At 45.5% G+C, this 14,351-nt stretch overlaps 1 protein-coding gene across 1 annotated transcript in view; it reads right to left on the minus strand.

Annotated features, from left to right (window-relative positions):
* Positions 1–13,427, minus strand: part of CFAP58 (cilia and flagella associated protein 58) — a 109,598-nt gene extending 96,171 nt beyond the window's left edge. Inside the window, exons 1-2 of the mRNA XM_077455088.1 lie at positions 13,304–13,427; positions 8,534–8,818 (exon numbers count right to left, since the gene is read on the minus strand). Coding sequence (XP_077311214.1) covers positions 8,534–8,818; positions 13,304–13,312 — 294 coding nt within the window. The 5' untranslated portion in view covers positions 13,313–13,427. The remainder of the gene's footprint in view (positions 1–8,533; positions 8,819–13,303) is intronic.
* Positions 13,428–14,351: the final 924 nt, after the last annotated feature.

Below are 14,351 nucleotides of genomic sequence, written 5' to 3' on the forward strand. Positions count from 1 at the left end.
CACCAGGCCATTCAGAAAGTGCAGCGTGATTCTCGCATGTGCAGTAGGGAACTGGCCGTGAAGCCGAAAAACTTCACTGCTGGTTGCCCTTACTACAAATGGCGGCGGTAGCACCTGAGAGCCGAAGGAAGCATCAGCCGTGGTGCCGACATCGCTGGATTCCAGGACAGGTAAGTGTCCTAATACTAAAAGTCTGCAGCTACACATATGTGTAGCTGCTGGCTTTAAATTCTTTGCTGGGGGGTATGAAACTTCACTTTAATCGCTTGCCAACTGTATAAATTACATATGCGGCGGCAAGGTGGCTCTGCTGCGCAGGATCACGTATCTAGTATGTGATCCTGCACCTACACGTCTGGGGGGTGCATGTGGGCTGCTGGCGGCCGGCTCCTTCTGTGATTATATACAACGGGAGCTGATCTTCGGGTACGGTGGACTCGATGTCAGCCAGGACCCACCGATCATTCACCACAGAGGCAAAATGGCGATCTCCCTATATAAACAGATCACTATTAGTGACACGATCATTATTAGTGTCACTGGTCCCCAAAAAGTGTCAAGAGTGTCAGTTAGCTATAAGTCACTGATTGCTGCCATTACTAGTATAAAAAATAAATAATTCCATAAATATATCCCATAGTTTGCAGATGCTATAAAACTTTTCCGCAAACCAACCACTCCCTAGGAGCACACTTAACCATTTTATTGCTCCTGATGTTAACCCCTTCCCTGCCAGTGTCATGTATACAGTGCATTTTTTTAGCACTGATCACTGTATTGGTGTCACTGGTCCCAAAAAAGTGCCACTTAGGCTGCTTTCACACTGGGGCGGTATTCAGGCGTTACAGCGCTAAAAATAGCGCCTGTGTAGCGCCTGAAAAAAAACAGCCCCTTTCCCTCCAATGTGAAAGCCGGAGGGCTTTCACACTGGAGCGATGCGCTGGCAGGACGGTGAAAAAAGTCCTGCTAGCCGCATCTTTGGAGCGGTGAAGGATGTATTCACCGCTCCTATACCGCTCCTACCCATTGAAATCAATGGGACACCGTGGCAATACCGCCGGCAAAGCGCCGCTGCAGCGGCGCTTTGCGGGCGGGTTTAACCCTTTTTCGGCCGCTAGCGGGGGTTAAAACCACCCCGCTAGCGCCCGCAGACCGCCGCTAAAACGACGGTAAAGCGCCGCTAAAAATAGCGGTACTTTACCGCCGACGCTGCTCCCGCCCCAGTGTGAAAGCAGCCTAAGTGTCAGATTTGTCTGCCGCAATCCCGTTAAAAATCTCTGATCATCGCCATTACTAGTAAAAACAATAAAAAAAATAAAAAAATTAAAAGTCCATAAAAATATCCCATAATTTGTAGACGCTATAACTTTTGCACAAACCAATCAATATACACTTATTGGGATTTTGTTTTATCAAAAGTATGTAGCAGAATATATATTGGCCTAAATTCATGAAGAAATTTGATTGTTTACATTTTTTATTCGATATGTTTTATAGCAGAAAGTAAAACATTTAGTTTTTTTCAAAATTGTCAGTTGCAAAAAAAAAGGCAGAGGCAATCAAATACCACCAAAAGAAATCTCTATTTGTGGGACATACATTTAATTTGGGTACAGCGTCGCACGCCTGCACAATTCTCAGTTAAACTAAAGCCCCATACACACTATCTGTGATTAGACAATGCAGATCACAGGCAAAATCAGAAAAACCAATCAGAGTGGTTCTGTGCCTTATGATCACTGCGAACCAATCGTAAGAATTTTTAAAGATGTACCGCAGGTAGTGGGGGTGATGGAAGTTTGGGGGGGCTCTCCAACTGGAGCTCTGCTTCAAAATAAAATCTGCATCTTTACTGTTTGGCAGTGTAAATGAGCCCCTTAAAATGGCCAGAAAGGAACAGAGAAATATTGAGAAATAGAGGTAGAGGACCCATCAGCAACTATCTCCCCACCATCCTAACTAATCCTGATTCCTCATTTACATGTGTTCCTTCAAAGTCACTCTGAAGACCCTTCCTGATTGTAATCTCTAGTGATTACCCCGTCATTTTCCTCCCCGTAACTCCACACCTTATTATGTTTGCAATTACCTCGCCCGTAATGCTCTTCAGAGCTGAACACGACGCAGGACAATGAGACCCCCCCCCCCATTAAAATTATGATTTAGTAGTTTTAGTATTCTGTGACATAAAATTAGGAACACCGTGTCATCTGAATCAGAGCTCATTTCTTCAAATAAACCTGACTCTTCTTTTTTCTTTTCATCTACTGATTTCATTAGAGAAAAAGGACCAGGAAGATTAGCATTCCATCCACCTGGGGAGAAAACTGATCCGATGTTTTGCATTGCAGAAGATTGTGGACAGGAGAAAATGTCATTTTATAAAGTGAAAAGGTCTCTGCAATGGAAGAGTTATTAGACCTCCTGCCAACTGGATGTTTCTCTGTCTCTCCTAGACGCCTTTCCTCCTGGCAGTGGCATTTTGGCATAAAAAAACTCTTGACGCTTGTAAATGCGATTAAAGCATTAGGCATGTTTAGCCGTGTCAAACTTTTGGATGCTCGTTGGTCAGAATAATCATTTATTCTGACCATCGAAGTGGATTAAAGCTCAAGCGCTAAACAGACTTATCGGTAACATGCGTTTACATGCGTCACGCATTTTTCCATCAAAACTGCTCCTGGACGCACTATCAATGGGTTTTTTCTTTTGCCTCTAAACTCCTTTAAAAGCCTAGGGGGTCGATTTACTAGAACTGGAGAGTGCAAAATCTGGTGCAGCTCTGCATAGAAACCAATCAGAAGGTTAAAGTGTTTGTTAACCCGCAAAAAAAAAAAAATAGACACCCTGTTGTCTTAAAGCAGATTAAACAGCACAATGCTTGTGCTGTGTAATCTGCCCCTCTCTAAACTGTAAAAAACCTGCCTTAACCTGCCATTGCCTGTGTCCCCCCTCTCTGCTCTGACCACAATAATCATGGCTGCTGAACCCTAACCTCTGTCACCTGCAGCTCTCCTCTCTTCTGTCCTCCTCAACCCCTTCTTCCCTGCCTGTCAGCTCCGTGTTCTGTGCCCCACCGATATTAGTAGAAATTAAAAATTATAAATGGTCACTGGCAGCCCCTCTATTATAGGCAGGCATACCACACTGTATAAATCTTTTATAAAAATTAGGCATATAAATACCTTTTAAGAGCGATCTTCAGGCTGGTCATGTGACTCGTGGCCGGTCTCCAAGGCTACTGCAGGAAGGGCTGAGCGGCTATGTGACCTCCCCAGCAGACGTCAGAGAGAGATCTCGGCCCATCCTGCAGTAGCCATGTATTGGAGCTGCACAGCGGCTGAGAGTCACGTGACCGGCCTGAAGATAGCTCTAAAAAGGTATTTACATGCTTTGTTTTTATAAAAGACATGTAGTGTGCTATGCCTGCCTATAATAGAGGGGCTGGCAGTATATACTTTTGGGTTAGCAACCACTTTAAGGCTAGGTTCATACACATCCTCTACATCCAATTCGCATGACAGGAGAGAGTGTGACCAGCTCTCTATGGAGTCGGTTCACACACCTCTGGGGCTGCCGCGTTCCGCATTTAAAAAGGGTCTCGTGCATTTTTGGTTCCAATTCAGGTGCGAATTCAAGCAAAAATTCAGACCTGATTCGCACCTGAATCGGTGAACCGTGGCCACAGCATATGTGAACCCAGCCTAAACCCAGGGCCTTACACTTACTTTTCAGATGGCCTGGGTCTCCTACCTCCCCTCCATCCTAGCTGTGCAGCCTCTGAAAGACTGTTTAGCATTGACACATCTGGAAGTGTCCCCGATACTCGGCGTAGTTCTTTTCTGCGACTCCAAGGTCACTGCCGAGTCCTATTGGGATGTTGAAAGATGGAAGCACAGAGCTGTTCACTTGTGCTTACTGTTTCCCACATGCTCCTACTGATGGTCTCCAGAGCTCAGTGACAACCAGCAACATTCAGCATCTTTCATCCCAGGGTGTCAGGGTCACACCCCTTGGGAGGTGCACCATCATACTGCCTTGGGCCCACAACACTACTGTACTGAATGGCCATTACATCTAAGGGTCCTTTCACACAGGGCAGATCAGTGTTGATCCGCCCCGTGGATATCCGCTTACTCAGCAGGGAGATGACAGGTCTGTCTCTGCACACTGCGTAGGGACGGACCTGTCACAGCGCCGCTCTCCCCTATGGGAGATCGGGTGACGATGGACCGCAGTGTCCGTCGTCACCCGATCTGATCCGACGATAGATGGAAAAATTGCTTTTTCCTCCGTCACACTTTTTCGGATCGGAGCGGGTCGGATGTCAGCGGACATGTCACCGCTGACATCTGACGCTCCATAGAGCTCTATGGAGCATCTGTTCAGGTCCGCCTGAAAAACTGACAGGCGGACTTGAACGGATCGGTAGTGTGAAAGGGGCCTAAGCCTAAGGGGTAGCAGCAATCACCAGGATCCTACATGTGTGTCTCTACTCACAGTATTCCTGGATACATAAAGCTATGAGTAAGCACTCATTGGTAGTGTGAAACGTGTTAGCCTGTATTACTTTGCTGTGGTTTGTACAGTGTGATCCTGTTTTTACAATAAAAGGCACAAGAAATTTTCTTTTGGAATACGACTGTCCAGAGTTTTCTAGTTACCTTCGTTTGCTGTATGCCTTTGCCGGCACCCGGAGCTCTTTATTCCTGGAGGAAAGGTCTTTTGTGTTCCTGTGGACCTGCCTGGAGCAGTGGTATCCCTCCTATTCCTGGATACATAGATGCGCCCTTCCAATATCCAACAGACTTTCCTTAAAGGAGCTGTAAAGTCTCCAGGTTTTTCACCTTAATGTATTCTATGTTGTACACCCCCTCCTCCTAAAAAAACTCAATTTGCTTGGTCTCCATGGCTGCACTCTCCGTTGGTTCGAATCCTATCTCATCGCACCTTCAGTGTCACTTACAACTCCACTTCCTCCTCTCCAACTCCTTTTACTGTTGGGGTCCCCCAAGGTTCTGTCCTTGGACCTCTACAATTCTCGATCTACACATCCACCCTGGGTCAGCTGATAGCCTCCCATGGCTTCCACTACCATTTATATGCTGATGACACCCAAATCTATCTCTCTACCCCTCAGCTCACCCCATCAGTCTCCTCACGCATCACTGATTTTCTAAAACCAAGCTCTTAATATTTCCCCGCCCACATGCCCATTCCCCTGACTTCTCTGTCTAGATCTATCAGTCTGTCCCCACATGCCAGGGTGCTAGGGGTAACCCTAGACTCTGAACTGTCCGTTCAGGCCCACATCCAATCCCTGTGCAAATCATGCCGCCTTAGCCTCCGCAACATCTCTAGAATACGCCCCTTTTTAACTAATGACACCACCAAGCTTCTTATTCACTCCCTTGTTATCTCTCGCCTCGACTACTGCAACTCACTCCTGATTGGATTACCTTTACATGCAATATCCCCTCTTCAGTCCATAATGAATGCCGCTGCAAGACTCATTCACCTTACCAACCATTCAATGTCCTCCATCCCTCTATGCCAATCCCTGCACTGGCTTCCACTCACCCAATCATCCATAACTCTGCCCCCCAGCTACATCACTAACCTAGTCCCAAAATACCAACCAAGCCCCTCTCTTTGGTCATCCCAAGACCTCCTGCTCTCTAGCTCCCTTGTCACCTCCTCCCATGCCCGCTTCCAGGATTTCTCCAGAGCTTCTCCCATCCTTTGGAACTCCCTACCCCAATCTGTCCGACTGTCCCCTAATCTATCTATCTTTAGACGATCCCTGAAAACCCTTTTATTTAAATAAGCCTATCCTGTTTCTAGCTAACACTGTTTTACTTCCTCCATCAGCTCATTCCCCACAGCTATTACCTTTTGTATCAACTGACCCTTCCTTTTTAGATTGTAAGCGGGCAGGGCACTCTGATTCCTCTTGTACCAAATTGTAATGTAACTGTAATGTCTGCAAACGGTTGGCGCTATAAAAAACCTGTACAATAATTAATAACAATATAAATGAATGTGTGGGGTTAAGCCATTCTACCTTTTTTTAACCACTTCAATATAGGGCACTTACACACCTTCCTGTCCAGACCAATTGTCAGCTTTCAGCGCTCTCACATTTTGAATGACAATTGCACGGTCATGTGACGATGTACCGAAAACAAAACTTTTATATTTTTTTCCCACATATAGAGCTTTCTTTTGGTATTTGACCACCTCTGGGGTTTTTATTTTTTGCGCTACAAATAAAAAAAGAATGAAAATTTTGGGGAAAAAAAAAAGTTTTCTTTGTTTCTGTTACAAAACTTTGTAAATAAGTATGTTTCCTCTTTCACTGATGGGCACTGATAAGACAGTACTGATTGGTGCTGATGAGGTGGCACTTATATGCAGCACTGATAGGCGGCACTGATATACAGCACTGATGGGAACTGATAGGTGGCACTGAAGGGCACACATAGGTGGCACTGGAGGCCGCGTATAGACGGCACTCATGGGTGGCACTGATAGACGGCACTGATGGTCAGCAATGATCAGAGGTGCTGGGAGACATCGCTGATGGACACAGAGTGCCATCTCTAATGGTCAATGATTGCCAGCCCTGGTGGGCTCTAGTGGACTTTCCTGGTGGTCATGGGTGGCCATCCCTGGTGGCCATGGGTGGGTATCCTTGCTGGCCATGGATGGGCATCCCTGGTGGTCCTGGGTGGGCATCCTCGGGGGGCTGCACTTATAATCAATCAGTGCAGACCCCCCTGTCAGGAGAGCAACCGATCGGCTATCCTGTACTCGCATCTGTTAGCGCGAGTGAGGAAAATACATGGCTCTTCCTGTTGACACTGTGATTGGACATAGCTAATCACGTGGTAAAGAGCCTCCATCAGATCGGTGATGCTGTGTGTCAGACTGAAACACCACACCACCAATCCCCACGCTGAGCACGCCGGGTGTTTGATTGCAGCTTATTCTGCTGGACGTCATATGAAGCTCAGTCAGGATAACTGAACCACTTCCTAGCCATCATTCTGCTATAGGCCGGACGGGAAGTGGTTAAATAAACCATGTAGCGATTAAAGCGGTATTAAATCCAAAAATGTAATATATTGCATCCTATCAATAATTAAATGTGGTTTTCACCTGGTAATCTGGCCAGTAACACACCTCGTGTATTAGAATGCTTCCCCTCTGGATGAAGGAGCACAGGGGGTACTTTTGGACAGCAGCATTGTCATTCTAGGTACTCACAGATTTAAATACACAAATAAATTGAAGCCAAACTCCACCTAACGCTGTATAATCAGTTACAGTAAACATTTTTTTCCTTTTGGGATAAAGGTTACATATATAAATGATGATCATTTTAAGCACCCCTGCCCAGTGTTGAATGGTTTGTCTCATCTCTGTAACTGGCACATTCTGCTGGAGAGCTTGTGCTTTTGAAAAAAAGACTTGCTGGCTGGATCAGCAGAAGAAAATAGAAGAAAGAAAGCCTAATGCTCCATTCACACCTGGTCGTTCTGAATTGCGGGTGGAATCACTGTGATTCTGCCCGTGATTCAAAACTGCAGCAAAGCGCACGATGCATTTGCAATGCCATTATTTCTCGATGGCAACCCAAACGTGGCGCAATTTTGCGGTTTGAGGTGCGATTTTGCGGTTTGAGGTGACACGGGGGGTGGGGGGGTTATTGTTTGCCACCCCCCCCCCAAACAAAAAACCATGAGCCGTCGCTGATGAAAGTCGACATCAAATCTGAAATCTGATGTATAATTGTGTGGTTTATTTTCTAGAACTGGAGAGTACAAAATATGGTGCAGCTCGGCATAGCAAGCATTTTACCATCAATGCCCACCTGCTCCAGTGTGAAAGCCACCTTAATTACAGTGCTTAAACTGTGATAGCACGGCCATCATTCCACTCCATGCTGATCAGCAAAGGGCTGTAGTGCCTTGCAGACATAGCGACTGAGGGACGGACGATCGTTATCATCTTACTTACCTCTGGGAGGATTTTTCCCCTACAAAATGAGCTTTTTTAACCCTTCTCAAATGTGAGTTGCCAACTGTATGTTTTAATTAAAGTGCCTAAACTTAGAACCCTTTCATACTGGGGCACGGGCCACGTTAGCGCTAAAGTTCCGCTCGTTTTAGCGGCGCTTTACCAGCGCTGTGCAGGCGTAAGCGGGGTGCTTTTAACCCCAAAGAAGGGGTTAACAAGGGGTTAAAAGCGTCCGAAAAGCGCCACCGTTTTGCAGGCGCTTTGGCAGCGCTGCTCGTTGATTTCAATGGCAGGGGCGGTTTAGGAGCGGTCTATACACTTCTCCCGAACCGCCCCAAAGATGCTGCTTGCAGGACTTTTTTCTCCATCCTGCAGATGCACCGCCCCAGTATGAAAGCAATTGTCAGTTAAAGTAACAAAGTGCCATATCGGAAAAATAGCCTGGTTATGAAGAGGGGTAAATCTTCCAGAGGGCAGGTGGTTAATGTGTGACCAGCATGCTGCATCTCACCTTCTTCAGAGATGCAATGGTGGTCTGGTCCTCCTGAGAAATCTTGAGCGCTGTGGCCACTTTGGCGGAGTTGGCTACGATCTCGGAGTTCAGCTCCCGACATTTGGACATCAGACGCTTTTCATTCTCATTGGATTTTTTCAAGACGGCGTGCAGCTTCTCGTATTCCACACGGAACTTCTCCAGGCTTTTGTCGCCAGTAAGTTCACTGAGCACCTCCTGGAAGTCTTTCTCCAGTGCTTCAAATGCATTTTCATCCGTCAGGAGGCCTTTCTCCACCTTCTCCTGTATGGGGAGACATACATCAGTTCAAGGTCTTACATTACATTTTACCCCCAGAAAAAACAACCTTTTTTTATTTTTTTTTGTTTTTTTAGATTGAGGAAGGATCAGAATTCCCACTGGATTTTTACCGATATCTAGGGATCTGTTATGGCTCATTTAAACTTGCGGTTGGGGGGGGGGGGCAGTAAAAATGTGCAGTTGAGGTGTTTTTTACCACTCCCCTTTAAAGTGATTGTAAACCCTTACATATACCCACAGAGATAAAACAAATCCTCCGACATAGGTTGTACCTATTTATCTGCAGTTTTCTGTCCGCTACAGCCATTGAAGGTCCAGAATTTATAAAGCTTGTTTGAGATTTCAGAAAACGGGGCAGAGAGCTAAAGTGACACTCTGCAGAGCTCATTGAGAGCAAATTGGAGGGAAGGGACAACACACACAGCATGAACAAATCCTCCTACATAAGTTGTATCTGTTTATCTGCTGCACTCTCTTCTCTATATCCATTTAACCATTTGCCGACTGCCCGCAGTAGCTGCACAGTGGCCTCTTTAAGGGGTATAGGGAGCGCGCCCGCTTGCGTCCACCATGGTACTGAGGCCGCGATGTCCCCTGGGCACGCGCGATTGCTCCTGACAGAGCTAGAACGAGGATCTGTGTGTGTACACACACAAATCCATGTTCTGTCAGGGGGGTGGAGACAGATCGTCTGTTCCTAGTATATAGGAACACTGATCAGTCTTCTCCCTTTGGCAGTCCCATCTCCCCCCACAGTTAGAACACACAGAGAGGGAACAAATTTAACCCCTTGATCGCCCCCTAGTGTTAACCCCTTTCTTCTCGGTGACATTTATACAGTAATCAGTGGCTATTTTTAGCTCTGATCGCTGTATAAATGTCAATGGTCCCAAAAAAGTGTCAAAAGCATCCGATCTGTCCACCGCAATGTCGCCGTCCAAATCACAGATTGCTACCATTACTAGTAATAAAAAATAATAATAATAAAAATGCCATAAATCTATACCCTATTTTGTAGACGCTATAACTTTTGCGCAAACCAATCAATATAAGCCTATTGAGATTTTTTTTTATACCAAAAATATGTAGAAGAATACATATCGGCCTAAACTTAGGAAAAACTTTTTTTTTTTAATTTGGGGATATTTATTATAGCAAAGAGTAAAATATATAGTTTTTTTCAAAAATGATGCTTTGTTTGTTTATAGCGCAAAAATAAATAATAAAAACCGCAGAGGTGATCAAATACCACCACAAGAAATCTCTACTTGTGGGGAAAAAAAGGACATCAATTTTGTTTGGGTGCAGGGCCCCATGACTACGCAATTTTCAGTTAAATCAATGCAGTGTCGTATCGCAAAAATAGCCCGCTCAGGAAGGGGGGTAAATCCTCCCGGGGCTGAAGTGGTTTTAAAGTCCAGAGTGCATAAAGCTTGTCTGAGACTCGATGTCAAAAAAGGGGGCTGAGAGCTGAATTCACACTATGCAGAGCTCAGTAAGGAGGACTCTAATGCCGCAAACACACGATCGCACATTCCCACAACAAAATCCATGTTTTTTTTCCAAAGGATGTTGGCTCAAACTTGTCTTGCATACACACGGTCACACAAATCTTGTCGGAAACTCTGATCGTCAAGAACGCATTTCCGACAACAAGCTCCCATCGAACATTTCCTGTCTGAAAATCTGACCGCGTGTACGCGGCATAAGAGCTGATTGGAGGGAAGGGACACACCCCCACCCCACAACACACAGCAACAGAGCTGAGGCTGTCAATCACAGGCTGTGTGCTGGAGCTTCCTCCTGTCACCTTTTTTTCTCTTGGTGTCAAGAAAACTTGTCAGAAGTGACTCAAGGTTTACAATCACGTTAAGCTTCAAAAGGTAATGGACAATGGTAATGGAAGCTGCTCCAAGAATTAGACCCCCCTGTCATCGTTCACAGACAGTAATGCCCACCCATTCATCTCCATTGGACTGCGTCTGAACTGTCCTGCAACCGTAAGCAGTACATGCTGTTGCGGTGTTGGTGTAGGGTTTCAAAACAGGCAGTTAGGTGGTGTTTCTAAAAACACCCTAGAAAAAAGCAGATCACACTTGAGAGGGTTACGCTAGTGTAAACAAGCCCTTAAAGTGATTGTAAACCTCAGACATGAAATATGAACAAAGCATATCCTTCTATTGTGTGTACTTGTCTCAATCCAGAGCACTAAGTGTCATTTCTGTCTGCTGCTTCCTTCCTCTGCTATCAGCATGAGTCTCTTCTGACAAGTTTTCCTGACAACATGAGGAAAAAAAGGTAAAGCATCGCTTATGGAGATTTTTAAGTACTGTAGTTTGTTGTTATTCCACGAGCATGCGCAATTTTAAAGCGTGACATTTTAGGTATCTATTTACCTGTGTAACATCATCTTTTACACTGTACAAAAAATGGGGTAAATATTGTGTTTTAGATAAAAAAAAGTGCAGCACTATACATATAATAAGTGCATAATCAATAATCTGTACAAAAAAATTGTGTAAATCCAAAAAAAGTCCATAGAGAGAAAGTCCTCTAGGAAAGTCTGTGTGTGTTGAATAAAGAAATCCAGAAACCGCAAACGTGACACCCACAGCAAGTTCACACTGGAGGCTTACCAGAGAGCCAGGGAGGTCAGTAAATGCTCATTCAGACCTTAGATCCACTCTTATGCCCCATACACACTGTAAGCCCTTGTACACACGGTCGGAGAATCCGTCGGAATGTGTCCTATCAGACCGTTTTGTCGGATATTCCGACTGTGTGTGGTCTGCATCGGACTGTTTCCGTCGGAATATCCGTTGAACCAAATTTTCCAACTTGCTGGAAATATTTTCCGACAAACTGCTCCGATCGGACATACTCCGATCATGTGTAGAGAATTCCGATCGGACAAAGTGCCACGCATGCTCAGATCAAATTCCTACATCAAAGCTATTGGCTACTAGCCTGAATGTAGTCCCATCGTAACGAAATTACGTCATCACGTTCTGAAAGATCGGATTTTCTGACAACTTTGTCCGACCGTGTGTATGCAACAGTTTTGGACAAGATCCGACGGACAAAATCCGACGGATTTGGTTGTCGGAATTTCCGTCCGTGTGTACAAGGGCTGAGATTTTCTTCTGATTTTTTCTTTCAGGTTTACCAAAACCATGTAGTAGAAGGGCCTGCCTGACTGCATACAAATTGCAACTCCTAAGGTTTGGCCTCATATTATATGGTTTTGGTAAATCTGAAGACAAAAATCAGCAGGAAATCTGATAGTGTGTATGGGGCTTTAGGAGCTCAGGTGTCTTCTCAAATGGCCCCAGATGGTAGGTAAAAGGATAGATTCCCAGACAATCCAGGAGGCCTCATCAGGTACCCCAGTGGTGGCTGGTGTTTTTTTTTTTTTGGTTACGGGCGGGCAGCGTTCCGGCGGTGGCTCCTGTGTCCTCTTCTCCTCTCCATCGCGGCGGCTTCCGTCGTGCATCTTCTCCCTCCTCCTCCTAAGCATTCAATAGGATTGCATGTCCTTTCAGCCAATCGGGTGACAGGTCTCAAGACCCGCTTCCTGATTGGCTGCGAGGAGGATCAGTGTGGCAATAACGAATATTCATTCACTACTGTCACACAACTGGGTGGGTTCGGAGCGCAATGCTCTGCACCCCGAGCCCATCCTTTTTTGAAGCCTATTAGAGCCTCTGGCTTTACTCATGTGCTTAAAAAAAAAAAAAAACCCTCATTGGAATCCATGTGTCCAGAGCCCCGAATGTAGATTAGGGGTCCGGATGCATGGATGGGGGGGGGGGGGGGGGGGCTGCGCTAATGTGCCCCTAATAGACGGGCTCCGGCTGTAACCGAGGCAACACACCAAACAGCTCATTGTGCCAAACAATGTTGACATCCTACAGAACTTCTGACTATCACAAACTTCTCCATAATTATCTTTTTTTTTTTTTTTTTACATTACTTTGTTCTTGTTGATTTTTATTTGTTTTGTGTTTTGCTTTGTTTGAATACTGATGATTAATCATTTTTTTATTATTTTACTTTTTTTTTTGTTTACATTATATTATTGTTTTATATTTTATTATGTATTATTAGAATTTTTTGTTGTTTACGTTACATTATTAGTATTTTTGTGTGTTTTTTTTTTTTACATTTTGTTATGACTTTTATTATGATTTTTTTCTTTTTTTCTTACACTATATTATTATTGATCTATATTATACTGTATATATTGTTTTTACATAGTATTGTGATGAGAATAGTATTATGTTGGTCCCATGCTGGGACTTGTAGTACACCCCATGGGATCCTGTCCCAGGTGTGGAGGACTATAAATACCAGCATGCCCTGCCAGCTCCTGGTACACTTAGACACACCACCTCTGCCCGCAGGGTATGCTGGGACTTGTAGCCCCCCAAAGCCGGTGCAGCCCGGGCGTCCTCCGCCTTCTCTCACCTCCGCCATGCTGCTCTCTGTCCCCACCGAGACCCCGGGATAGAAAGTCCTGGACACCGCCAGCTGCCTCCTCTCTCCGTCTTCTCTACTTCTCCGCTCCGCGTCTGACGGTTGCCAGGTAACCGCCAACACTGAAGCTCTGCAATCATCCAAAGCGCCCAGGAAGCCGCCGCTGCCATGTTTAGTTTTGGCGACAGAGAGGGCAAAAGTTGTATTGGGGTGAATGTGTGGTGGATGGCATGATTATACCGCAGGTTTATTCCTGTATAGCGCAGAGGGGGGAGATGAGGAAGGTAACTGACACACTCTGGGGTCAATGAACAAAGACACCCTACAATGGAGAGAATACCCCTGCCCCTCATTGTGTCACATTACCAGTTCTTTGTTTACATTGTATGTATGGACGAAACGTTTTCTGAAGTTTCAGAGTAGGGAGGGATTAAAACCCCTGCAAGGTTATATTTTGTGTCTCATTGAGATGTTTTTTTTCACTTCCTGTCCCAGAAACACAAAAGGAAGTTCCCATTGCAAGTGTAGCGCTGGTTCCTGATGAGCAGGCGCTATGTTTTTTGAAAAGTTAATTTGCCTGAAGTCACAGTTGGGTTTCGGGACTATTTCTCAAAATTTCTGGTCTCAGTACCAGTCCAGCTGGGTTGCACTGGGTTCTCCTTGACCGCAGGTGTTGCTGTCACCGCTGGCAAGAGTAGAAACGCAGTCTAGCTGTATGCATTGAATGCCACTATTCTCTCAGAACCAGTCCAGTGGGAGTGTTTTCCTGCTGTGCATTCTGGGGGGTGGTATTTAAGGTACCGACACCACGTTGGCGGGGTCTTTTATTTTCTGTTTGTTCGGTTCTGGTGGTCCTCCTGACTCAGCCCCATGGCCTTCCTGGCCTGGGGTGCGGAACCATGCATCCTGAGTCTTGGGGCTGGCTGGCCCGAGGCGACGCAACTACAGGGACAGGCCTTAGTGGATTTTGGGGGCCTACTGATCCAAGGGTGGTCCGGTGCCGTCTCATCTGAAGGGAGAGGCCCAGCAACTGAAGAAA

The sequence above is a fragment of the Lithobates pipiens genome, unplaced genomic scaffold (assembly GCF_037356315.1).
Source record: "Lithobates pipiens isolate NorthernLeopardFrog02 unplaced genomic scaffold, aLitPip1_a1.2 Scaffold_25, whole genome shotgun sequence".
Classification (NCBI taxonomy): Eukaryota; Metazoa; Chordata; class Amphibia; order Anura; family Ranidae; genus Lithobates; species Lithobates pipiens.